At 42.9% G+C, this 27,477-nt stretch overlaps 2 protein-coding genes across 17 annotated transcripts in view; both read left to right on the forward strand.

The window, feature by feature from the left end:
• The window catches only part of LOC142907923 (uncharacterized), a 66,821-nt gene extending 43,708 nt beyond the window's left edge, over positions 1–23,113 (forward strand). The window contains exon 4 of the mRNA XM_076057920.1: positions 19,862–23,113. Coding sequence (XP_075914035.1) covers positions 19,902–21,317 — 1,416 coding nt within the window. The 5' untranslated portion in view covers positions 19,862–19,901 and the 3' untranslated portion in view covers positions 21,318–23,113. The remainder of the gene's footprint in view (positions 1–19,861) is intronic.
• The window catches only part of LOC116936938 (uncharacterized), a 179,354-nt gene that overhangs the window by 37,080 nt on the left and 114,797 nt on the right, over positions 1–27,477 (forward strand). For 10 of the 16 annotated variants that reach the window (XM_076057906.1, XM_076057896.1, XM_076057897.1 and 7 more), the window contains one exon: positions 1,090–8,947. The exons of 1 other annotated variant lie outside the window; for it this stretch is intronic. Coding sequence is in view for 6 of the 15 variants with exons in the window: in XM_076057900.1 (XP_075914015.1) it covers positions 1,130–2,524 (1,395 nt within the window). In the remaining 9 variants the exon portion in view is untranslated. Of the gene's footprint in view, positions 1–1,089; positions 8,948–27,477 lie in introns of those variants that run through there. 5 more of the 16 variants (XM_076057898.1, XM_076057895.1, XM_076057902.1 and 2 more) reach the window with 1 other exon arrangement.

Below are 27,477 nucleotides of genomic sequence, written 5' to 3' on the forward strand. Positions count from 1 at the left end.
CTGTGTTGATTGATCCTCAGTGAATTACTTGGTGGAGTGAGGAAGTATTAATACTGAGCAGGTGAAGGTGGCCAGGCGTTGGTCTGGACACACCACCACCTGTGAACCATGCAGTGTGACAGTGGCGGAGCCAGTGGGGGTGGGGTGGCACGTGCCCCCCCAACGATCCGATCGAAATCCATAATTTCGATCAGATCATTGGGGTTTATTAGTAACTAGCTTCACTACCCGCCTTCGCCCGGGACTTGGATTATTGTCTTGGATTAATTTCATATTCCTTTATATTTCACTGAAAAACCCTGACAAAATGTATGCTTGCAAGAAATAAAAAAGCCGAAACAAATGAATTTACCTAAATCGGATGTTTTCACTGAAGGAAATTCAACCTTAACCCACTTCTATGTAAGGTCGATTTTGGCCACTCGGGAAGGTAATGACGTGGCGAGCTGAACATAGCACGTTCACTTCGAAATTCCACACCAGAGCTCGGCGTTGGAGAGTTTTTGCTGCTTCACACAGAGCCTAGTCTCCACTGGTGTTGGACCAGAAGACGCCACAAGGCGTACAACTCAAAATAAGGGTAAAACCTATTTCTATATCTTGTTACTGGCAAAGGAGGTCTCATAATGTAAATGCTCACCCCGAGCCCTCAATACTCTGATAGTGCGCTGTTTATGAGTTGTATGCCTTTTGGCCTCTTCTGGTCCAACACCAGTGGAGACTGGGCTCTAAGAAAAGCCATCTTGGGTGTGGACCAATCAAATTCAAGGACAGTGCATATTATTATCAGAGTTGTCTCTTTTGTTTGCATTTTGACTGCTTGTGTTGTGGTTATTGCAAACATGATGCCTTGAATAAAGGTGTCAGTTTTTGTGCCAGTTAAAAGGGTAAAACCTATTTCTATAACATTTGTCCTCTCATTGTGTGCCATAACAGCCCGTGTGATAAATTTGGGACACTTTTTCACTATATCATGAATTTATGAATAAGTATAGGCATGTAAGTCACATGTTACTGTGTATATATGCATTCCTCTGTGCATCGATACTGATGTGTAGATGGTGTGGATATTCTTTTTTCTGTCTGCAGCTGTCGCTTCCTCTGTCGCTTCCTCTGCAGAATTGGTCTGATGGAGCAAAAGCACTCGGCGCAGCTAGGTACCACAAGGCAACAATGCGACCGGTGTGCATACAGCACGGATCGTCCTGAACATTTGACACAGCACCAGAGAACTCACTCAGGAGAGAAACCCTTCAAGTGCAGTGTGTGTGGGAGGGCGTTTGCACAATCATCTGCTCTTGTAGCCCACCAGAGAACACACACGGGAGAAAAACCCTTCAAGTGCAGTGCGTGTGGGAAGGCGTTTGCACAGTCATCTACTCTTGTAACACACCAGAGAACACACACAGGAGAGAAACCCTTCAAGTGCAGTGTGTGTGGGAGGGCGTTTGCACAATCATCTGCTCTTGTAACACACCAGAGAACTCACTCAGGAGAGAAACCCTTCAGGTGCAGTGTGTGTGGGAAGGCATTTTCACATCCATCTGCTCTTAAAAAACACCAGAGAACACATACAGGAGAGAAACCCTTCAAGTGTATTTTGTGCAGGAAGGCGTTTTCAGATTCATATAATCTTGTAACACATCAGAAAACACACACAGAGAAACCCTTCAAGTGCAGTGTGTGTGAGAAGGCGTTTGCACAGTCATCTGCTCTTGTAGCACACCAGATATCACACACGGGAGAGAAACCCTTCAAGTGCAGTGTGTGTGAGATGGCGTTTGCACAGTCATCTGCTCTTGTATCACACCAGAGATCACACACGGGAGAGAAACCCTTCAGGTGCAGTGTGTGTGGGAAGGCGTTTGCACGTTCATCAAATCTTCATGTACACCAGAGAACGCACACGGGAGAGAAACCCTTCAAGTGCAGTGTGTGTGGGAAGGCGTTTGCACAGTCATCTACTCTTGTAACACACCAGATAACTCACTCGGGAGAGAAACCCTTCAGGTGCAGTGTGTGTGAGAAGGCATTTTCACATTCATCTGCTTTTAAAAAACACCAGAGAACACACACAGGAGAGAAACCCTTCAAGTGCAGTGTGTGTGGGAAGGCATTTGCACAGTTATCTACTCTTTTAGCACACCAGAGAACACACACGATAGAGAACCCCTTCAGGTGCACTCCGTGCGGGAAGGCGTTTGCACAGTCACCAAATCTTCAAAGACACCAGAGAACACACAAGCATCAGAAGATCCACAAGGAGTGGCGTCTCAAATCAGCTTGTGAAAGTCGAAGTGCCGCAATGAGCCCATCCCTCATGAAACATGAACCGGAAGAAAATCCCAGCTTGGACACTTTTAAAGGTATCAAGGTGAAATATGAAGAGGTGAAGGTGAAATGTGATGAAGTGATGGTGAAGAGCAAAGAAGTGAGGGTAAAATGTGAAGATGAAGATTCAACTCCAAAATCGGACCTTCACATCGATGGAGGCAACGTGAAGCAGGAGGAGAATTCTGACTGAGGCAGAGCGAGGCAACTCCCAGCAGTTTGTGGAAGTGGAGGTGTGGGTGGACTTCCTCCGAGACAATAGAAAGTCAAATGGAGACCCGGTAGATGTGTAAGCCTGAGACGATGTCGCTCCAATAGATGAACCTTTGTCACAGGCCTTTAATGACAATAATTTGAAGTTGAACACTCAAATCCTAGGTTACCTGCAGGGTAAGAGCGGCCAGTCATTGTGGACCTGTGGGTTGGGTAGATCTCTAACCAGGAGTGAGAGCCAATAAGCTCCCAAGCATTCACTATGTTCTAATAATTGCATTTATATGGTGCTTGCTTAATCGACTCCGCAATTCGGAGTTTTGTATCGTATTTCGTCTCAAACACTCGAAGAGCATCCCCAAGTAGCAGCTGCCCCTTCGTGGCACAAGGTGGTGGCCCTGCACCGGCCTGCATGTGGACAAGAGCCTGTCAGTAGGGGGCGATCATTGACGTGCCATCTCCTTTGTGCAGTTTCTGGATAATGTTTGGAATTACCCCAATTTTGACTGACATCAACATGCAATGGTCTACTCGTTTTGAATGGCGCAATAGGATGTTGTACATACACTGTTAAGCGGATGGTGCATACTTTTTGTTAAATAGATTCTTGTTAATGTGATGTAACTGGATGCAGTATATTTCAGTGCAGTAATTACATTTTGTTAAAATAACTGTCAATAATTTAGAATGAATACTTGTCCTGATTGTGTGCGTACATGTAACATTTTGTCTATGAGGGTCAAACATTGATTAAGTGATGTGAGGACAAAGTGTGTTTTGGAAGTAATCTGTACATATAACTCGGGTGAGACTCGTTGTGCTTGTGATACAGGTCAAAGGGTACTTTCGTGTTTTCAGGAAGCGTCTGCCTCTGGAGCAACTCATTGTCTTTGCAATAGGGAGCACACTCAGATCATTCATCAGTTATAAAGCATACCACTCAAAAGTTACACGTGTAGCGATGTAAATGGGCTGTGTACACTTACCTGCAGGGGCAGACACGGTCCAGCAGGGGCAGTTGCTATATCCCTAGCCCCAAAGCAGGTGGGGGCTGCGGGGTGTTTTAGTATCTCCCGGGACCCCTCCCAATAGGAGGCTACGGGGTCTCCTGGGATCCCCCGGAGCCCCCTCTGAAACTCTCTGGAAGGTAGGCGGGGCCAGGGGCTGACGCACCGGTGCTGGGTATCAAAGCCGGACCCCTGGAAGGGCCCGGGGCCAGTCTACGACCTAAGCAAGAAGACCGGCTAGCTAGGACCCTGGGACTCCTAACCCCGCTGCCCTTTTCAGGGCCGGGACTCTGTGTGGCTCAGTGGTGAGACCCTGGGAACCCCCAGCCCGACGTCCTTGTGAGACCCGGGTCCGAGTGGGCCAGTGGTCGGAACCGCACCCTGGCTGGGTCGGGTCGGTGCAGCCTCCCCTATGGCACTTGTAGCCGGAGGACCCAGAGAGCCGTAGCCCCGTGATGGGGCACACTAGCCCGGAGGCAGTACCTCCCCAGGCTGTAGTTAGAAGGACCGGTGCCCTGTGTAAGACTGGGGCTGTATGGCAGTGTTTATATTGAACTAGCAGGAAGTACCCGGCGTTGCGTGGGCAAAGAAATATTCCAAATCTTTTCTTAAAAACCTTACATATACATACACAGATACTAAGCTGTTGTGAAAGCCCAGTGGGCCATTTGTCCATTTCTCCACCAACAAAATAATAAGAGGCACAAGTGGGGGGTAAATAGTTGATCTAACAGGTTTCCGAAAATTGTTGACCCCCCCCCCCTCAAAATAAGTAGTATCTATTGACTGTGTAGTTGTATCTACTGACTGTACAGTAGTATCTGCTGAGCCAGTAGTTGCTACTGTTTAGTAGTATTTACTGATTGTAGCAGTAACGACTGACCGTAGTAGTATCTACTGGCCCTACAGTAGTATCTACGGACTCGCACCGCATCCGCGAACATAAAGCAGTCTTGAAACACAGTAGGACGAACACCTCAGCCGTGGCAGATCACTGTTATAATTCAGTGGGCTCACATGACATTGACTTCTCCAAAACAGAGGTTCTCTGCAAGCCATCCGGCTACCATGAGATATTCGTTCATGAGGCCATCCACATATACAAACACAGACAATTTCAACCGAGAAGATTGATTCTGGCTTAGTAACCATTGGAAAGACGTGATAAACCATTTCGGTTCTTGATTGATTGTATTTTACGGTGACTTTCAGACCGCAGTCCATTCGCTGGCACTGCCTCTTAATACCTTTCACACGACGGTCAATGGTATGGTTTATAGCATGTTGTATAATAATAAACAGTATTGCAGTGTAATGTTTAACATAATTCATAAGGCAATATATAGTATCGTAATTGTATAGTGAATATACAGCAGTGTGGTATACAGTAGGGTTGGTAGAATAATACATATTGTAATATTACAAGTCTAATATTTTATAGTCTAAAGTATAGGGTAGTGTATAGTAACACATTGTATAATTCAAGGGTGGGGTTTGTCTATGGCAGTGTATATTACGGTGTATAGTCGTGTAATTTAGAAAAAAGTTTAGTTGGAGACATATCAATATAAGGCATAATGTTAGAGCTTACATTGGGCTGTGTATACGATATTATACAATGTAGTTTAGATTGGAAGGTATAGCATTGTAATGTATAATAGTCTAGTTTATAGCATAGTTGTAACGCAACACAGGACAGAGCAGCGCATCGCGGCTGTTTCTCTCCCCCCTCCTCCGTTCCAAGCATAGATGGACTCGTCCGTCTGAACAAAGCTCGTCGCTTTCCGTGGTGCTAACGTTGAAAAGAAAAAAGAAACCGCCACTTTTTTACGTAGAGTTGTAATGCATAGTGACTTATTGTTAGTAGATCAGCTGATTGGAGTATATTGAGTTTATTGAAAACATTGATGTAGTTTATATTTTAGTTTTTTTGTATCAGTTTACTATATGGTTTTCATTATATAGTGTAGTGTATACCCAGTTACTTTATGTTAATAGGTCAACTTATTGAATAATATATTGAGTACATTTATATTGATGTAGTTTATACTTAATTCTTTCACATCGGCTTATTGTATGATAGTTGGGTAGTTGCAGTTCTTTAGCATCAATATACTAAATGCCTCTGTTGATATGTAAACTCTGACTTTAACATAGCTACTTCCGTGACCAGTTACATGCTAATCCCTCACACTAACATGCTAATCTCCCAGTTACATGCTAATTTCTGCTAATCGAACACATTAACACAACTACTTCAATGCAAAATTATTCTGTTGATATGCAAACTCTTTTGTCAAGGCGCTCTGCTCCTCCCACCCAGCTTAAAAGACGCTGCCAAGCTTAGCAGTATTCATTGAAGCGCTGTCGTCCCGACAGTTCTGTTCCTTCACCTGAAGAAGGCTGCTTGTGTTGTGGCCGAAATGTCGTGAGAATTTTATTTTATTTTTTATTTTTATTATTTTATTTCCATTCTACGTGACTTTACCGAAAGAACCAAGAAGATGACTATAGTAGCAACGACTAACTGTATAGTAGTATCCACTGACTATAGTAGTAACTACTTTCTAATAGTATCTACTGACTGTATAGTAGTACCTACTGACTCTAGTAGCTACTGACCGTAGTAGAATCTACTGACTGTATAGTATCTACTTACTGTAGCAGTATTGACTGACTGTAGTGGTATATACTGACTGTTTTAGTATCTACTAACTCTATATAGCAGTATCTACCAACTCGATATCAGTATCTACTATGTGGTGGTATCCTGCTATGACTACAGCAGTGCATACTGATTGTGGTGGTACCTGCTGTTACTACAGCAGCGCATACCGACTGCGTTGGTACCTGCTATGACTATAGCAATGCATACTGTGGTGGTACCTGCTTTCACTACAGCAGTGCATACTGACTGGTGGTACCTGCTTTCACTACAGCAGCGCATACCGACTGTGGTGGAACCTGCTTTCACTAAAGCAGCGCATACCGACTGTGGTGGAACCTGCTTTCACTACAGCAGCGCATACCGACTGGTGGAACCTGCTTTGACCCCGTGAATTTATTGAAACGTCAGCCAATTAATGAGTATTGGCTGAAGCAGGCATACTGCTGCACACCATGGTTTCAACGTTTCCTTAAAATTATGTAATCTTGCCCATGGATTCATTGCCGTATACGTTTTGCCTTCGGGACATGTTTTTTTATTGCCTTCGTATCAATGTCGTTGCATTAATTTTTAAGGACTTTTTATTCCTATTTGCCGTATATGCTCGTGTTACTCTGACGAAGTAATCGTTTGTTCTGTTACCCAATTAACAAACGTGATCATTGAGGGTTAGATATATGAATCCATGAAGCCTTAGCCAATTGATGAGTATTTGCTGAAGCAGGCATACTGCCGCACACCCTTATTCCAAGACATTTCGTTAATTATATAATCTTGCCGATGAATCTATTGACATATACTTTTCCCTTTGGGGTATAATAATTGCTTTTATTGCCTTTTGTATGAATATCGTTGCATGAATTTTTAAGGACTTTTTCCTCTCGCCGTGTATGCTCGCGTACTCTGAGGAAGTAATCGATTTTTCTGTTACCCAGTTAACAAACGTGATCATTGAGGGTTAAATGTATGGATCAATGAGGGGAACATCTCCAGGAGTACTGTTGACAATTTCAAGCATAAGAATTTGCATATTAGAGTGTTAAGGTTTTGTTTAGAAATTAAAACTGCTTAACACAGAAGTTTTGAGTGTTACTTTCCTAAGTTCATGCTTAATAATCTTAATTATAAGAACTGTATCCTGCGGTGAGATTTGAATTTGGAGACCTGACATAACACACTAATACATAATCAGTAAATATTAAAGCGAGAATAATTGTATTATACCGATCGATAATATGAACCTAGACAACGAAGCTGAGCTTAAACTGGCATACTGACAGCACACCTGCATAACTTCATATACAATTAATTGTATGATCCCGATTGATGATAAGTCCCTGGGCAACGAAGCAAAGACTAATTATCATAATTGCCCGCATTAGCATAATCGCATACATTCGCATAAATGTATACGATTGTGTCTCTAAGTAGCATACTTTATGCGCATAATTACATCAACTAACATAATTTCGGACAATTACGCATATTCCCAAATTTCATTAACATGTTTTATATTTTCATTAAATTTTCATACCCGGCATATACAACAGTGGGGGCTGCTATGATTACAGCAGTGCATACTGACTATGGTTACCTGTGTAGTGGATTAACACGCGCATACAGGGTGGGTTGTAAAGACGCGCAAGTTGTGGACAGTGGGGTCGTGTCGGGCGGGACAGGTGCGGCATGGGGGAACGGTAAAAGGGAGACGGCCCAATTAAGTTGGTATGAGATGCATGGCGGTGATTGGCCGGGCGGTGTTGTCAGGGGCAGAGTGGCGCCGCATTGTCGGGAGATGGGGGATGATAACGACAGGTGCCAGCGACACGAGGCGTCGTGAGAACGCCGCTTAATTAATTCGTAGTTGATGAGGACGGGGATATATTCGGGGACGAGAGAGTGGTGTTGAGTTGTCGCTGGGACTGGAACGGAGCAGGTCGGGGGGAGATGGAGAGAAGACGTGAGAGACAGAACAGGCTAGCAGTGGAACAAGAGACAAGACAGACAAGGAGAAACAAGGAGCGACAGAGACAAGATAGACAAGGAGGAACGGAGAGAGATAGAGACAAGACAGAGACCGGGAGAGACAGAGAGAGACGGAGACGAGAGAGAGACAGAGATCGTGAGAGGCAACGAGAGACGGCGAGCGACAGCGAGATACAGAGTGAGACAGAGATACAGAGTGGAACAGAGACAAAGTGAGACAGAGATACAGAGTGAGACAGAGATACAGAGTGGAACAAAGACAAAGTGAGACAGAGTGAGGCAGAGATACAGAGTGGAACAGAGACAGTGAGACAAATACAGAGTGAGACAGAGACAGAGTGAGACAGATACAGTGAGACATAGACAGAGTGAGACAGATACAGAGTAAGACAGAGTGAGACAGAGATACAGAGTGAGACAGAGATACAGAGTGAGACAGATACAGAGTGAGACAGAGATACAGAGTGAGACAGAGATACAGAGTGAGACAGAGATACAGAGTGAGACAGATACAAAGTGAGACAGAGACAGAGTGAGACAGAGACAGAGTGAGACAGAGACAGAGTGAGACAGAGACAGAGTGGGACAGATACAGAGTGAGACAGAGACAACGAGGAGAGACAGCGAGAGACAGGGAAGGGAGCGGAGCGAGGCGAGCGAGTGGCGGCGAGCGAGAGAAACGATGAAGTCACAGGTGTTGAATGTGGAGAGTTTGTAATAAAAGTGGTGTCGGAGAAACGAAGGAGTCGTCCGTGTGAAGTCGATTACTACACCTGCTATGATTACAGCAGTGCACGCTGAGTGTGGTGGGAGCTGCTATGATTACAGCAGTGCATACTGTGGTGGTATCTGGTTTCATTACAGCAGTGCTTACCGACTGTGGTGCTTGTTCCTGTATGATTACAGCATTGCATACTGACTGTGGTGGTACCTGTATGCTTACAGCAGTGCATACCGACTGTGTTGGTACCTGCTATCACTACAGTAGTACATGCTGACTCTATAGCAGTATTTATCGACTCTATAGCACAAAGTACTCACCTGACAGAGTTCCGTGGTGAGGCCTAGTCCCGTGCAGAGCCCGTGGCCTCGCCTAGATTGTCCAGCCGGAGGAGCTGACACATTGCCAGACTGGGGGCTGGGCCGCTACCCCCGCCCCCCCTACCATCTCCCCGCCAGAGCTACAATAATACTACAATAATACTATCTAAGCGCTATAATATTAGTATGTATTGAGCCTACAGTAGTAAGTGCACACATTGGGGTGGGGGGGGGAGAGAAGAGGACATGACACTTGGATGAATTTACCTCTTGCGTGTATTTTTTTAGCATTTTGAACGCGAAATCCCCCCCACCCTCCACCGATGACGCGCGTGCGTTGCTAGGGGCAATCCCCGTGCAGCGTGAGCGGGGGGGGAGTAAATAAAGAAAATCGACCTACATTGTTAATTAAACTACTTTAAAGTTTACGGATGGGCAAACGGAATAGCCCGTGCCCACCGTGGGGCTTAGGGCGTGCTGCCCCACTGTTTGAGAGCCAAATCCCTCGCAAGCGCGCCGTGCGCGGAGACTTTTATATCTAAGATACTAAGGCTAAACACAACCGAGGAATGCACTTTTTGTTGAAAAATGCAGCTGTAAAAATTGTCCAATCTTTGCAACAAAAAAAGGCATAGGTTAGCATGCCGATTTTCTGTTTGGGACGTGAACATTTCATAGTGAAATTTTCCACTTTGAATCTAATACATAGCATACTAAGGCTAAATACATTGAGGAATGAACTTTTTGTTTAAAAAATAAAGCTGTGAAAGTTTGGCCAATTTTTGCCAAAAACGGCATAGGTTAGTATGCCGAAGTTATTTTATTTACTTAAAAATTTCATGGTGAAATGTCCCACTTTTAACGTAATATAAACAAAATGTAGGAATTCACTTTTTCTTGGAAAATCTAGCTATGAAATTTTTGGTCAAAAGCGGTATAGGTTAGTATGCTGATTTTATTTTTGAGACGTGAAAATGTTATCGTAAAATGTCTCACTTTTAATGTAATATATAGCATATTAATGCTAAACAAAAGGGAGGAATTCACTTTTTCTTGGAAAATGTAGCCTCGACACAATTGGTGTTCGAACCAGATGATGCCAAAAGGCGTACAGCTCAAAGACAAAGCACTATCAAAGTAATGAGGGCTCGGGGTGAGCATCTACATCATTAGACCTCCTTTACCAGTAACAAAATACAATAATAGGGTTTTTCCCTTTTTTCCGGCAACAAAACTGAAACCTTTTTACAAGGATTCATGTCTGCATTAACCACAATACCTGCAGTCAAAATGCAGGTATTGTTGGTGTGGACCAATCAGTTTCAAGGACAATTCATATATTATCATAGTATGTTTTTGTTTGCATTTTGACTGCAGGTATTGTGGTTAATGCAGACATGAATCCTTGTAAAAAAAGTTTTGTTGCCAGAAAAAAGGGGAAAACCCCTATTATTATAACCCTAAACCTGTAACCCTAACCCTATAACCCTGAACCCTAAACATTAACCCTAACCCTATCCCTAAACCTAACCCAAACTAATCCTACCCTTAACCCCTTCCCCTAACCTCTAACCCCTAACCCTAACTTCTAACCCCTAACCCTAACTTCTAACCCCTAACCGCTAACCCTACCTTAACCCAACTTTAACCCCGAACCATAACCCTAACCCCTAACACTACCCCCTAACCCCTACCCCTAATCCCTAACTTCTAACCCTAACCCCTAACCCAACCCTAACCTCTAACCCTTACTCCTAAACGTAAATCCGAACCCCTACACCTTACCCCTAGCCCCCTACCCTAACCCCTAACCCCTGACACTAACCCCTAACCCAAACCCTGAGCCTAACCCTAACACTGAACTCTAACCCCTAAACCTAACTCTAACCCAATTTTGTCCAAAAACAGCATAGGTTAGTATGCCGATTTGGTTTTTTAGCCTAAAAAAGTTATGCAAATTTTATTTTTGGGACGTGAAAATGTCTTCAAGAAATATCCAACCTTTATAGTAATATACGGCATACTAATGCTAATCAAAAGGAGGAATAACTTTTTCTTAGCTATGAAAATTTGGCCAATTTTGGCCAAAAATGGCATTGGTGAGAATGCCGATTTATTTTTGGGACCTGAAAATTGCATCGTGAAATGTCCCACTTTTAATCTAATATATAGCATACTAAGGCTACATACAATGGAATAATTAACTTTTTGTTGAAAAATGAAGTTGTGAAATTTGACAAATTCTGGCTAAAAACGGCATTGGTTAGTATGCCGCTTTGCTTATTTTTTACTTCAAAATTTCATGGTGAAATTTCCCACTTTCTATTATTACACGCTTTAAATTAACTCTTGTATCCTCAAATCTTGTAACTCAAATTTTACCCACTTCTCAATGTGGTATCGACTGCAAACTTTGCAAACTTATGTCATACTGATGACAATACTATATTATATCATAAAAATATATATATATTTTAACATTATTTTGTATATGTTATGTTTCGGCATGGGTCTAATTGTCCACGCTCAACTAACGTTGGCTGTAAATCACCACGGTCCCTTACGTTATGGCAAGTTTCGGGGCAACTTCCTGGAGTCGTGGAATTCTACCATTACTAGTACGGTACATTTCATTAAAGCGTGTTATAATAAAAGTTGTATTTATCACTCATAATGTAATATATAGGCTCTTCAGGCTAAACACAACTGAGGAATGCACTTTTTTTTAAAAAAATACAGCTCTAAAAATGTGTCAAATTAGAACCAAAAATGCCAATTTTCTGTTTGGGATGTGAACATTTCTTAGTGAAAATTTCCACTTTTAATCTAATACATAGCATACTAAGGCTAAATACAATGGAGGAATGAACTTTTGTCGAAAAATAAAGCTGTGAAAGTTTGGCCAATTTTGGCCAAAAACGGCATAGGTTAGTATGCCGATTTTATTTTTTACTTCAAAATTTCATGAACTTTCCCACTTTTAATGTAATATATAGGCTACTCAGGCTAAACACAACTGAGGAATGCACTTTTTGTTTTAAAATACAAGCTGTAAAAGTTAGTTCAATTTTAGCCACAAACGGCAGAGGTTAGTATGCCGATTTTCTGTTTTGGAACGTGAACATTTCATCATAAAATTTTCCACTTTTAATCTAAAGCTATGAAAATTTGGCTATGTTGGTTTAAAACTGCATAAGTATGCCGATTTTCTTTTTGGGACGTGAAAATGTAATCGTGAAATTTCCCACTTGTAATCTAATACATAGCATACGAAGGTTAAATACAATGGAGGAATTAACTTTCGACGACAAATAAAGCTGTGAAAGTTTGGCCAATTGTGGCCAAGAACGGCATAGGTTAAGTATGCCGATTTGATCTTTTTACTTAAAAATTTCATGCATGAAATTCCCCACTTTTTAACGTCATATACAGGCTACTCAGGCTAAACACAACCAAGGAATGCACTTTTCGTTGAAAAATAAAGCTAGGAAAATTGGACCAACTTTGCGAAAAATCGGCACAAGTATGCCGATGTTCTTTTTATGGGCGTGAAAGTTTCATCGTGAAAAGTCGCCACCGGTGTGCTGGAGAGCCAAGCCACAACATCTACAAAGTGCTGTTCATAGCGAGCAGCACCCGTGGAGGTCGTCACGGCACACGAGGGGGTGGGTGGCCAGCACCACGCCCGGCCGCCTTTGTCTCCCTAGTGGCGATGTTTACACACCGCACCGGGTACTCGTTTGAGGCCGAGTCGACGTAGGGGAGGCTCAGGACCGGTTCAGAAAATCGTCACTGGCGGTGTTGGCCACGAGCGGGAATGGAACTCGGCTGGTCGGGTGCGGAGCGCAGCGCTCACCACGTCACTGCCGCTCCCCTTCTGTCAACAAACTTGAACTCTGAACCCGCTCTCTGACGTCACCGCTCAGCGTGACCTCATCGGCGTCAAAAGCCAGGGGGAGGTGTGCCTCGGTAGTGACGTCACGTCACCCACCCTGACCGCCGCGCTCTTGAGCGTGACGTCACCTTCGCACGGCAGCTGCCGATAACTGTTCCAGTGCCAATCCTTATTTGGGCAAAGCCACGCCCGGTGACTGGCGGTTCATTAACATAATGTGTTCGTCAAAGCCTTCGCGAGTTACGAGCCGCTCGTGGGAGGGGAGTGTTATCGTTACTCCACACGTGACGTCATGTCACCTGCTGCCGCGTGACGTCGCGAGGTAACAGGAGGTTGCCGCTCCGCCCGTGCACTGAAATCCGAGGTGAGAAATTCTCATCGCGGTTGTTGTGGTGGTGGTTGTGGTGGTTGTTGTGGTGGTGGTGGTTGTGGTGGTTGTTGTTGTTTACCGAGGTAGAGCCTCGCTCTCTCTCTCGTAGGGATGTCAACTGAGTAGCAGCGAGCATGGAAGCGATGTCCAGGTTGGAATTTTACAACGCGGGGCCTTGCCTCCTGCCCTCGCCTGATCGCATTCACTTCAATTCTCTTGCTTAAAGTTTAATTTCTCTTCACACGGCTGGCCACTTTGTAACTTTGTTTTATTTTAAATATTCACAGTTTTTATTAAATTTTACTTCCAGGCCAAGCCCGCGTTGAGCTGCTATACCGCTCTTGTTTTCAGAAGCGACCTGCCCACAACAACAACAACGGGGTGAGGCTTGTCAACAGCGTGGCGGTGTTCACTCTAGACGCGTGGCGGTGTTCACTCTAGACGCGTGGCGGTGTTCACTCTAGACGCGTGGCGGTGTTCACTCTGGACGCGTGGCGGTGTTCACTCTGGACGCGTGGCGGTGTTCACTCTGCATGTGGAGTGGGGACAACCGGGGGAACTGGAGGGAAATCCACGCAACCACGGGGAGAGAGAGACACGCAAACTCCAAATATCCAGCAGGCCTCAGGGTAGGGATCGAACCCACGACTTCCTGTATGCCAGTAGAGGTTGTTAACATCTCACCACTGGGAGAGAGAGAGCCTCGACGATGTTGATTGATCATCAATGAATTACTTGGTGGAGTGGGGAAGCATTAATACTGAGCAGGTGAAGGTGGCCAGGCATGGGTCTCAACACACCACCACCTGTGAACCATGCCAGTGCGTGACAGTGTAAAGTTTGTGTTTTCACTAAAGTCTGTTAACTCTGTTGAACACGGAGGTTATATCACAACAATAGTTTGTTTTTGTTTTCCTCTGGAACTCTTTGTAAGAATGGAAACAGTCAACACAGTACACACATGCAGCTGAAGTCAGATCTGTTCATCCCCAGCATTCATGGCCATCGTGAGCCTGGCTGGCTTCACACCTCTAAGTTGCGATTGAACATTCATTTATGCATTTCTGCATGACACAAATAGTTTTATTTTCAACACCTTTTGCTATATCAGCTGAATTTAGCTTTCGTAAATATTCCTTTTGTATCCAGACAGCCGAAATTGTATGCTCCGAGTTTTGGGTTAACATTCATTTTGAAGATACTAGGGCTTCCAGGCATGTTTATGACAATTTGCTCACTCATTGTGTGCCATAACAGCCCGTGTGATGAAATTGGGAAACATTTTCACTACATCATTGTTTGATTTAAAGCTTTCATGACTGCAGTAATCCATATTCTTAGCTCTTTCGGTAAAGTCACGTTGAAGGGAAACAATAAAATAACAAAATATATATAAAACAATACAAATTCTCACGACGTTTCGACCATAACACAAACGGTCATCATCAGGTGTGAAAAACCAACGGCAAGAAACATTTGAAAGAAGTGGCGGTTCGCATTTTATTATTTATTTTAAGCGGTGTATTTATTTATTTTAAAACCCCGTTAGCACCACGGGCAGCGATTTGGCAGTTTATTTAGAAGGACGAGTCCATCTATCTTCTGAAATGAGGAGGGGGGAGATGAAAAATTAATGTATGCTGTCTGAAAGCCACCGTAAGCGTGAACAATCAATTAAGACCTGAAATGGTTTATCAAATCCTTCCAATGATTGCTAAGCCAGAATCCATCTTCTCGGTTGAAATTGTCTCTGTGCTTGTATATGTGGATAGCCTCATGAACGAATCTCTCATGGTAGCCAGATGGCTTACAAAGAACCTCTGTCTTGGAGAAGTCAATGTCATGTGAGCCTACTGAATTATAACAATGATCTGCCACGGCCGAGGTGTTCGTCCTACCGTGTTTAAGGTCTGCTTTGTGTTCACGAATGCGGTCCGAGACATGGCGTTTGGTTTCTCCAATGTAACTACTACCACAGAGGCAACTTAGTTTGTAGACACCAGGGTACTGTATGTCCGGAATCACATCTTTTACAGACGGAACCAGATCACGGATTTTATGTAATGTGTTGAAACGGACCTGGATCTTGTGTTTATTCAAGATTTTGGAGATCTTTTTTGTGATCCCCGCAATGTAGGGTAAAGTGATGGTTTTGAAAGGCTCCTCAAGAGGGTCTTTCTTCATGGTTTGAGTGATAGCTTTGTTAATTGTATAGTCAGAGTAACCATTAGCCTTAAGAGCTTGGTGTACGTGCTTGAGTTCACTGCCTATGTGTTCCTGGTCGGATATGCATTGGGCTCTATGGTACAGAGTCTTGATGAGAGAATTCTTCTGTGATGGATGGTGGTGGGAATCTGGTTTCAGATAAGCATCCGTATGGGTAGCTTTCCTGTAGACAGAGTGGCTCATTGAACCATCAGGTCTCTTTTTTTATTAGGACATCCAAAAAAGGTAGCTTGCCATCTTTTTCGACTTCCATGGTAAATCTGATGGCTGGGTGTATGGAATTGATGTGGTCGAAGAATTGGTCTAGAGCAGGCCGGCCATGTGGCCAGATGACAAAAGTGTCATCCACGTACCTCTTCCATAAGGTTGGGCGCAGAGTGGCAGTGTGGATGGCGTCTGTCTCAAATTTCTCCATGAAAATGTTAGCTATAACCGGAGATAGGAGGGGAGCCCATTGGGGTGCCCTCAGTTTGTTTGTAGAAAGTTCCATTCCAAGTGAAGTATGTATTGGTTAAACAGTGTCTCACCACGGGGGGTACCTCAGTGTTTAGTCCTTGATGAACCAGGTCTTCAATGATAGCGATGGTGCCAGGTACCGGGACTTTGGTGAACAAGGACACCACATCAAAACTGACAAGCAGGTCGTCTGGGGACAGGGAAATACCCTTGATTGTCGATACCAGGTGAGTAGAATTTTGTACCGCATAGGTGGTTTTTCCAGTGAAAGGACGCAGGATTTCAGACAAAAAACGAGCCAGTTTGTAGGTGGGGGAGTTGATAGTAGAGACGATGGGACGAAGGGGTGTATCTACTTTATGTATTTTTGGTAAGCCGTATAACCTTGGTGGCCTGGCAGCAGAAGGTTTCAACGAAAACTGTTTGGATTGATGAATTATGCGGTTGAATCAGAAATTATTTCGTTGGTTTGTGTGACGAGGCTGTTGGTGGGACCTCTTTTTATTTTTTGTATAGCATGCCATCGTCGAGTAATTCTTTAATTTTGTTGTTATATTCTATTTTATCCATGATGACAGTAGCATTGCCCTTGTCAGCTGAGAGGACTACAATGTCATCCCTCTTTTTTTATTTATCTAATTCAAAACGCTCATCTTTGCTGAGGTTGCTAGCTAGCATCTTAGCGTTTTTGAGGGTTGCAGCGATTTCAGATCTTGCTACGTCTGCAGCGATGTGACCCGGGCCCCTGAGAGCAACGTCTACTTTGGCAATTATATCATTAACTGGTATGTGTTTAGGTGTGACTGCAAAGTTTAGACCTTTAGCTAAAACGGATTTCAGACCATCGGAAATAGAACTGTTACTGCGATTAATTACAACTTTGTTAACGTCTAACTTTTTGGTGTGTGGGTCCGGTCTTTTGTTGAAGAGGTTAAATTTGGAAATCAGGTTGTCCTTACATTTGGTCGACATTGTAGCAGCTGAAGAGGCAGTCATTGTCTACATGTTCCCAACCCGATGTGGACATTGTTGCCGTCAATGATAAGTGTGATTTGTAGAGTGTCATGTCTAACTGATCTAGTTCGGTGTGTATAAGTCTGATTTTCTCTGAGATAAGAGCTAAGCTAGTTTTGAAAATAATTCGTTTCGCATTAGAAGAAGTTACAGCAGCAGAGGTCAGTGTAAATTCGATTGGTATTACCCCAGAGTCGCGGCATCTCTTCAGAAAGGTGAGAGACTCGATCAGCTGAGCCTTCTTATCCCGGAGTTTGTTAAGGATCTTAAAGTTATGTGGAAACCCTCCCCGTAGAGGTGGTTAAATTTTTATTTAAAGCTTTCGTGACTGCAGTAATCCATATTCTTAGCTCTTTCGGTAAAGTCACGTTGAAGGGAAACAATAAAATACAAAATATATTTCGATTTTAAGCTTTCGTGACTGCAAGGATTTATCTTCTTTGGTTCTTTCGGTAAAGTCACGTAGAATGAGAATAAGATAATAAATTGATCAAATAAAATAACACAATAAAATTCTCACGACGTTTCGGCCACAACACAAGCGCCTTCATCAGGTGAAGGGATGAGACTGTCTGGAGGACAGCGCTGGAGCGAACACAGCCAAGCTCAGACCGCGACCTTTAAGCTGTGTGAGAAGAAACAGAGCGCGTTGACAAAGGAATTAGCATAGAATTTAGCATTGAAGTAGCTGAGTGATTAGCTTGTGACTGGTCACAGAAATGGCTATGTTAAAGTCAAAGCATACACATCCACAGAGGCACCTAGTACAAATCAAACATGAGAATTTAGCATTGAAATAACTGAGTGATTAGCTTGTGACTGGTCACAGAAATGGCTATGTTAAAGTCAAAGCATACACATCCACAGAGGCACCTAGTACAAATCAAACAGGAGAATTTAGCATTGAAATAACTGAGTTATTAGCTTGTGACTGGTCACAGAAATGGCTATGTTAAAGTCAAAGCATACACATCCACAGAGGCACCCCTTGACAAAGGAATTAGCATAGAATTTAGCATTGAAATAGCTGAGTGATTAGCTTGTGACTGGTCACAGAAATGGCTATGTTAAAGTCAAAGCATACACATCCACAGAGGCACCTAGTACAAATCAAACAGGAGAATTTAGCATTGAAATAACTGAGGGATTAGCTTGTGACTGGTCGTAGAAATAGTTATGTTAAAGTCAAAGCCTACACATCTACAGAGGCACCTAGTACAAATCAAACAGGAGAATTTAGCATTGAAATAACTGAGTGATTAGCTTGTGACTGGTCACAGAAATGACTATGTTAAAGTCAAAGCCTACACATCTGAGCTATTAACAGTAACTGGGTATACACTACACGATATAATGAATACTATATAGAAAACCAATAAAAAACTAAAATATAAATTACCTAAATGTTATCAATAAACTCTATATATTCTCCAATCAGCTAAGCTACCAACAATAAGTCGTTATATATCACAATGCTATATGGCGAAAAAATGGGTGGATTCTTACCCTCAACTTTAGCACCACGGATAGCTACGAGCCCCGTTCAGACGGACAAGTTCATCCATGGTCGGAACGGAGGAGGGGGAGAGAGACACAGAGGCAACTTAGTTTGTAGACATCAGGGTACTGTATGTCTGGAATCACATCTTTTACAGACGGAACCAGATCACGGATTTTATGTAATGTGTTGAAACGGACCTGGATCTTGTGTTTATTCAAGATTTTGGAGATCTTTTTTGTGATCCCTGCAATGTAGGGTAAAGTGATGGTTTTGAAGGCTCCTCAAGAGGGTCTTTCTTCATGGTTTGAGTGATAGCTTTGCGGATTGTATAGTCGGAGTAACCATTAGCCTTAAGAGCTTGGTGTACGTACTTGAGTTCACTGCCTATGTGTTCCTGGTCGGATATGCATTGGGCTCTATGGTACAAAGTCTTGATGAGAGAATTCTTCTGTGATGGATGGTGGTGGGAATCCAGTTTCAGATAAGCATCCGTATGGGTAGCTTTCCTGTAGACAGAGTGGCTCATTGAACCATCAGGTCTCTTTTTTATTAGGACATCCAAAAAAGGTAACTTGCCATCTTTTTCGACTTCCATGGTAAATCTGAGCTGGGTGTATGGAATTGATGTGGTTGAAGAATTGGTCTAGAGCAGGCCGGCCATGTGGCCAGATGACAAAAGTGTCATCCACGTACCTCTTCCATAAGGTTGGGCGCAGAGTGGCAGTCTGGATGGCGTCAGTCTCAAATTTCTCCATGAAAATGTTAGCTATAACCGGAGATAGGGGGAGCCCATTGAGGTGCCCTCAGTTTGTAGAAAGTTCCATTCCAAGTGGTGCTAACGTTTTTTAAAAATAAATAAATACACCGTTTGAAATAAATAAATAAATGCGGACCGCCACTTCTTTCAAATGTTTCTTGCCGTTGAGTTTTCACACCTGATGATGACCGTTTGTGTTATGGTCGAAACGTCGTGAGAATTTTTATTGTTTTATATATATTTTGTTATTTTATTGTTTCCCTTCAACGTGACTTTACTGAAAGAGCTAAGAATATACATCATGAATATATGAATAAGTATATATGTATTTATGCATTCCTCTGCGCATCGATACTGACGTGTAGATGGTGTGGATATTCTTTTTTCTGTCTGCAGCTGTCGCTTCCTCTGTCGCATCCTCTGCAGAATTGGTCTGATGGAGCAAAGGCACTCGGCACAGCTCGGTACGACAAGGCAACAATGCGACCGGTGTGCATACAGCACGGATCATATTGAACATTTGACACGGCACCAGAGAACTCACACAGGAGAGAAACCCTTCAAGTGCAGTGTGTGTGGGAAGGCGTTTGCACGGTCATATACTCTTGTAACACACCAGAGAACACACATGGGAGAGAAACTCTTCAAGTGCAGTGTGTGTGGGAAGGCGTTTCCACGGTCATATTCTCTTGTAAAACACCAGAGGACTCACACGGGAGAGAACCCCTTCAAGTGTAGTGTGTGTGGGAAGGCATTTGCACGGTCATCACATCTTCGAAGTCACCAGAGAACACACACTGGAGAAAAAGCCTTCAAGTGCAATGTGTGTGGGAAGGCGTTGGCACATTCATCTACTCTTGTAAAACACCAGAGAACACACACGGGAGAGAAACCCTTCAAGTGCAGTGTGTGTGGGAAGGCATTTGCACTTTCAACAAATCTTAAAAGACACCAGAGAACACACACGGGAGAGAAACCCTTCAAGTGCAGTGTGTGTGGGAAGGCGTTTGCACAGTCACTACATCTTCAAAGACACCAGAGAACTCACACTGGAGAGAAACCCTTCAAGTGCATTGTGTGTGGGAAGGCATTTGCACGGTCATCACATCTTCGAAGTCACCAGAGAACACACACTGGAGAAAAAGCCTTCAAGTGCAGTGTGTGTGGGAAGGCATTGGCACATTCATCTACTCTTGTGAAACACCAGAGAACACACACGGGAGAGAAACCCTTCAAGTGCAGTGTGTGTGGGAAGGCGTTTGCACGCTCATCAAATCTTCATGTACACCAGAAAACACACACGGGAGAGAAATCCTTCAACTGCACTGTTTGTGGGAAGGAATTTCCACAAACATCTGCTCTTAAAAAACATCAGAGAACACACACAGCAGAGAACCCCTTCAAGTGCACTCTGTGCATGAAGGCGTTTTCAGATTCACCAAATCTTCAAAGACACCAGAGAACACACAAGCATCACAAGATCCACAAGGAGTGGAGTCTGGTATCAGCTTGTGAAAGTCGAAGTGCCGCAATGAGCCCATCCCTCATGAAACAAGAACCGGAAGAAAATCCCAGCTTGGACACTTTTAAAGGTATCGAGGTGAAATATGAAGCGGTGAAGGTGAAATGTGAAGAAGTGATGGTGAAGAGTGAAGAAGTGAAGGTGAAATGTGAAGATGAAGATTCAACTCCAAAATCGGACCTTCACATCGATGGAGGCAACGTGAAGCAGGAGGAAAATTCTGACTGTGAGGCAGAGCGAGGCAACTCCCAGCAGTTTGTGGAAGTGGAGGTGTGGGTGGACTTCCTTCGAGACAATATAAAGTCAAATGGAGACCCGGTAGATGTGTAAGCTTGAGACGATGTCACTCCAATATATGACAAGAATGTGTGACAAGAATGTGAAGTTGAACACTCAATTCCTAGGTTAAACCTGCAGGGTAAGAATGGCCAGTTCTTGTGGACCTGTGAGTTGGGTAGATCTCTAACCAGGAGCGAGAGCCAATTGAGCTCCCAAGCATTCGCTATGTTATCATAATTGCATTTAAATGGTGCTTGCTTAATCGCCTCGGCAATTTGGAGTTTTGTATCGTATCTCGTCTCAAACACTCGAAGAGCATCCCCAAGTAGCAGCTGCCCCTGTGTGGCACAAGGTGGTGGCCCTGCACCGGCCTGCATGTGGACAAGAGCCTGTCAGTAGGGGGCGATGGTTGATGTGGCATCTTAGTTGTGGAGTTTGTAGGTAATGTTTAGAATTTGATCAATTTTGACCCAGACGCCAGCATGCAATGGCCTACTCATTTTGAATGGCGCAATAGTATGTTGTACATACACTGTTAAGCAGACGGTGCATATTTAATACGATGTAACCTGATACAGCATATTTAAGTGCAGTAATACTGTTGTTAAAATTACTCAATAATTTAGAATGAATACTTGTCTGATTGTGTGCATACATGTAACAATTTGTCTATAAGGGTCAAACATTGAATAAGTGAAGTTAGGACAAAGTGTGTGTTTTGGAAGTAACCTGTACAGATAACTCAGGTGAGACTCATTGTTCTTGTGATACAGGTCAAAGGGTATTTTTGTGTTTTCAGGAAGCGTCTGCCTCTGGAGCAACTCATTGTCTTTGAAATAGGGAGCACACTCGGATCATTCATCAATTACAAGGCATACCACTCAAAAGTTACACAAAAAGGAGGAACATTCTCTACAACACGAATTATAATTTTGTATTACGTGTTGACGTAGATTTTGTCTAACTAGGACTTCAAATGCCCCTTGCTGATTAACGTCTGGATGTTCGTAACCATCGGTTGAAGCAAGCCCAGCTGCTGTTGAGACGCTGTGCACCAATAAGGGTCGACAGGTGGCTTGCACTGAATCAATGATGCACTCTCAGAAGGCTGTGCTAGTTATAGTTTGTGTAAAACATTCCTTTGTTTTGTGAAGAAAGATGTCATGTCTGCTGATCTGCTTCATAGCAATGAGGTAATTTTAAGAGCACATTTGAAATGCATTTTTGGTACAGATTTGTAATTGGTTATAAGGCAGAGCATATCTAGTAGATACATTCTCCACAACAACACTCATTGTAATTTTGCATGACGTCTCATGTTGGCGAACTAGGACGAGAAATGGTCCTTGCCGATTAACGTCTGGATGTTGACAACCTTGGATTTTTTTACAGCGCCCCCTGCATAAAAACGACGGAAAGTGCAGCGTTCATCACAGATAGATAAAGTAGTGCGTTATATATAAACCAGGTTATTGGGGGGCGCCTATTTAAACAGTCATTTTATTTGAAAAATTGTTTTATTTAATGTAACATTTTCATTTTATTTACGTGACTTTACCGAAAGAACCAAGAATATTAATTCCTGCAGTCAGGAAAGTTTTAAGTCAAAATAGAATGCGCCTCCACTCGGCTCGCCTCAATCTGCGTGGAGAACTTCCATGCAGAGGGCTCCACGCAGCTTCGTGCGGAGCGACAGGCCAGGGAGCTCCCACACAGCGTGGCGCAGCTGATGATAATAAATATTATTGGTTCTTTCGGTAAAGTCACGTAGATAGGAAACAAACAACAATATATAAAATAATAAGTTAAATAAAAAAAATTGGAAATGAATAAATTGATGAAAAGTTGCCATTGGTCGACTGAGATGATTGTGCCCCCCACAATATACACACACACAGTGTACACACTGCACACAGTGCGTACACACTGCACACACACAGTGTACACACTGTACACACACAGTGTACACATACTCAGTTTACACGCAATAATGTCCACGTTATAGAAATCGGTTTTACCCTTTTAACTGGCCCAAAAACTGACACCTTTATTCAAGGCATCATGTTTGTAATAACCACAACACAAGCAGTCAAAATGCAAACAAAAAAGACAACTCTGATAATAATATGCACTGCCCTTGAATTTGATTGGTTCACACCCGAGACGGCTTTTCTTAGAGCCTAGTCTCCATTGGTGTTGAACCAGAAGACGCCAAAAGGCATACAACTCAAAAACAGCGCACTATCAGAGTATTGAGGGCTCAGGGGGGAGCATTTATATTATGAGACCTCCTTTGCCAGTAACAAGATATAGAAATCGGTTTTACCCTTTTAACTGGCCCAAAAACTGACACCTTTATTCAAGGCATCATGTTTGTAATAACCACAACACAAGCAGTCAAAATGCAAACAAAAAAGACAACTCTGATAATAATATGCACTGCCCTTGAATTTGATTGGTTCACACCCGAGACGGCTTTTCTTAGAGCCTAGTCTCCATTGGTGTTGAACCAGAAGACGCCAAAAGGCATACAACTCAAAAACAGCGCACTATCAGAGTATTGAGGGCTCGGGGTGAGCATTTATATTATGAGACCTCCTTTGCCAGTAACAAGATATAGAAATCGGTTTTACCCTTTTAACTGGCCCAAAAACTGACACCTTTATTCAAGGCATCATGTTTGTAATAACCACAACACAAGCAGTCAAAATGCAAACAAAAAAGACAACTCTGATAATAATATGCACTGCCCTTGAATTTGATTGGTTCACACCCGAGACGGCTTTTCTTAGAGCCTAGTCTCCATTGGTGTTGAACCAGAAGACGCCAAAAGGCATACAACTCAAAAACAGCGCACTATCAGAGTATTGAGGGCTCGGGGTGAGCATTTATATTATGAGACCTCCTTTGCCAGTAACAAGATATAGAAATCGGTTTTACCCTTTTAACTGGCCCAAAAACTGACACCTTTATTCAAGGCATCATGTTTGTAATAACCACAACACAAGCAGTCAAAATGCAAACAAAAAAGACAACTCTGATAATAATATGCACTGCCCTTGAATTTGATTGGTTCACACCCGAGACGGCTTTTCTTAGAGCCTAGTCTCCATTGGTGTTGAACCAGAAGACGCCAAAAGGCATACAACTCAAAAACAGCGCACTATCAGAGTATTGAGGGCTCGGGGTGAGCATTTATATTATGAGACCTCCTTTGCCAGTAACAAGATATAGAAATCGGTTTTACCCTTTTAACTGGCCCAAAAACTGACACCTTTATTCAAGGCATCATGTTTGTAATAACCACAACACAAGCAGTCAAAATGCAAACAAAAAAGACAACTCTGATAATAATATGCACTGCCCTTGAATTTGATTGGTTCACACCCGAGACGGCTTTTCTTAGAGCCTAGTCTCCATTGGTGTTGAACCAGAAGACGCCAAAAGGCATACAACTCAAAAACAGCGCACTATCAGAGTATTGAGGGCTCGGGGTGAGCATTTATATTATGAGACCTCCTTTGCCAGTAACAAGATATAGAAATCGGTTTTACCCTTTTAACTGGCCCAAAAACTGACACCTTTATTCAAGGCATCATGTTTGTAATAACCACAACACAAGCAGTCAAAATGCAAACAAAAAAGACAACTCTGATAATAATATGCACTGCCCTTGAATTTGATTGGTTCACACCCGAGACGGCTTTTCTTAGAGCCTAGTCTCCATTGGTGTTGAACCAGAAGACGCCAAAAGGCATACAACTCAAAAACAGCGCACTATCAGAGTATTGAGGGCTCGGGGTGAGCATTTATATTATGAGACCTCCTTTGCCAGTAACAAGATATAGAAATCGGTTTTACCCTTTTAACTGGCCCAAAAACTGACACCTTTATTCAAGGCATCATGTTTGTAATAACCACAACACAAGCAGTCAAAATGCAAACAAAAAAGACAACTCTGATAATAATATGCACTGCCCTTGAATTTGATTGGTTCACACCCGAGACGGCTTTTCTTAGAGCCTAGTCTCCATTGGTGTTGAACCAGAAGACGCCAAAAGGCATACAACTCAAAAACAGCGCACTATCAGAGTATTGAGGGCTCGGGGTGAGCATTTATATTATGAGACCTCCTTTGCCAGTAACAAGATATAGAAATCGGTTTATTATCAGAGTTGTCTTTTTTGTTTGCATTTTGACTGCTTGTGTTGTGGTTATTACAAACATGATGCCTTGAATAAAGGTGTCAGTTTTTGGGCCAGTTAAAAGGGTAAAACCGATTTCTATATCTTGTTACTGGCAAAGGAGGTCTCATAATATAAATGCTCACCCCGAGCCCTCAATACTCTGATAGTGCGCTGTTTTTGAGTTGTATGCCTTTTGGCGTCTTCTGGTTCAACACCAATGGAGACTAGGCTCTAAGAAAAGCCGTCTCGGGTGTGAACCAATCAAATTCAAGGGCAGTGCATATTATTATCAGAGTTGTCTTTTTTGTTTGCATTTTGACTGCTTGTGTTGTGGTTATTACAAACATGATGCCTTGAATAAAGGTGTCAGTTTTTGGGCCAGTTAAAAGGGTAAAACCGATTTCTATATCTTGTTACTGGCAAAGGAGGTCTCATAATATAAATGCTCACCCCGAGCCCTCAATACTCTGATAGTGCGCTGTTTTTGAGTTGTATGCCTTTTGGCGTCTTCTGGTTCAACACCAATGGAGACTAGGCTCTAAGAAAAGCCGTCTCGGGTGTGAACCAATCAAATTCAAGGGCAGTGCATATTATTATCAGAGTTGTCTTTTTTGTTTGCATTTTGACTGCTTGTGTTGTGGTTATTACAAACATGATGCCTTGAATAAAGGTGTCAGTTTTTGGGCCAGTTAAAAGGGTAAAACCGATTTCTATATCTTGTTACTGGCAAAGGAGGTCTCATAATATAAATGCTCACCCCGAGCCCTCAATACTCTGATAGTGCGCTGTTTTTGAGTTGTATGCCTTTTGGCGTCTTCTGGTTCAACACCAATGGAGACTAGGCTCTAAGAAAAGCCGTCTCGGGTGTGAACCAATCAAATTCAAGGGCAGTGCATATTATTATCAGAGTTGTCTTTTTTGTTTGCATTTTGACTGCTTGTGTTGTGGTTATTACAAACATGATGCCTTGAATAAAGGTGTCAGTTTTTGGGCCAGTTAAAAGGGTAAAACCGATTTCTATATCTTGTTACTGGCAAAGGAGGTCTCATAATATAAATGCTCACCCCGAGCCCTCAATACTCTGATAGTGCGCTGTTTTTGAGTTGTATGCCTTTTGGCGTCTTCTGGTTCAACACCAATGGAGACTAGGCTCTAAGAAAAGCCGTCTCGGGTGTGAACCAATCAAATTCAAGGGCAGTGCATATTATTATCAGAGTTGTCTTTTTTGTTTGCATTTTGACTGCTTGTGTTGTGGTTATTACAAACATGATGCCTTGAATAAAGGTGTCAGTTTTTGGGCCAGTTAAAAGGGTAAAACCGATTTCTATATCTTGTTACTGGCAAAGGAGGTCTCATAATATAAATGCTCACCCCGAGCCCTCAATACTCTGATAGTGCGCTGTTTTTGAGTTGTATGCCTTTTGGCGTCTTCTGGTTCAACACCAATGGAGACTAGGCTCTAAGAAAAGCCGTCTCGGGTGTGAACCAATCAAATTCAAGGGCAGTGCATATTATTATCAGAGTTGTCTTTTTTGTTTGCATTTTGACTGCTTGTGTTGTGGTTATTACAAACATGATGCCTTGAATAAAGGTGTCAGTTTTTGGGCCAGTTAAAAGGGTAAAACCGATTTCTATATCTTGTTACTGGCAAAGGAGGTCTCATAATATAAATGCTCACCCCGAGCCCTCAATACTCTGATAGTGCGCTGTTTTTGAGTTGTATGCCTTTTGGCGTCTTCTGGTTCAACACCAATGGAGACTAGGCTCTAAGAAAAGCCGTCTCGGGTGTGAACCAATCAAATTCAAGGGCAGTGCATATTATTATCAGAGTTGTCTTTTTTGTTTGCATTTTGACTGCTTGTGTTGTGGTTATTACAAACATGATGCCTTGAATAAAGGTGTCAGTTTTTGGGCCAGTTAAAAGGGTAAAACCGATTTCTATATCTTGTTACTGGCAAAGGAGGTCTCATAATATAAATGCTCACCCCGAGCCCTCAATACTCTGATAGTGCGCTGTTTTTGAG

The sequence above is a fragment of the Petromyzon marinus genome, chromosome 85, assembly GCF_048934315.1.
Source record: "Petromyzon marinus isolate PM22_M1 ecotype Great Lakes invasive population chromosome 85, UKy_Petmar_22M1.pri1.0, whole genome shotgun sequence".
In the NCBI taxonomy this organism is placed as follows: domain Eukaryota; kingdom Metazoa; phylum Chordata; class Hyperoartia; order Petromyzontiformes; family Petromyzontidae; genus Petromyzon; species Petromyzon marinus.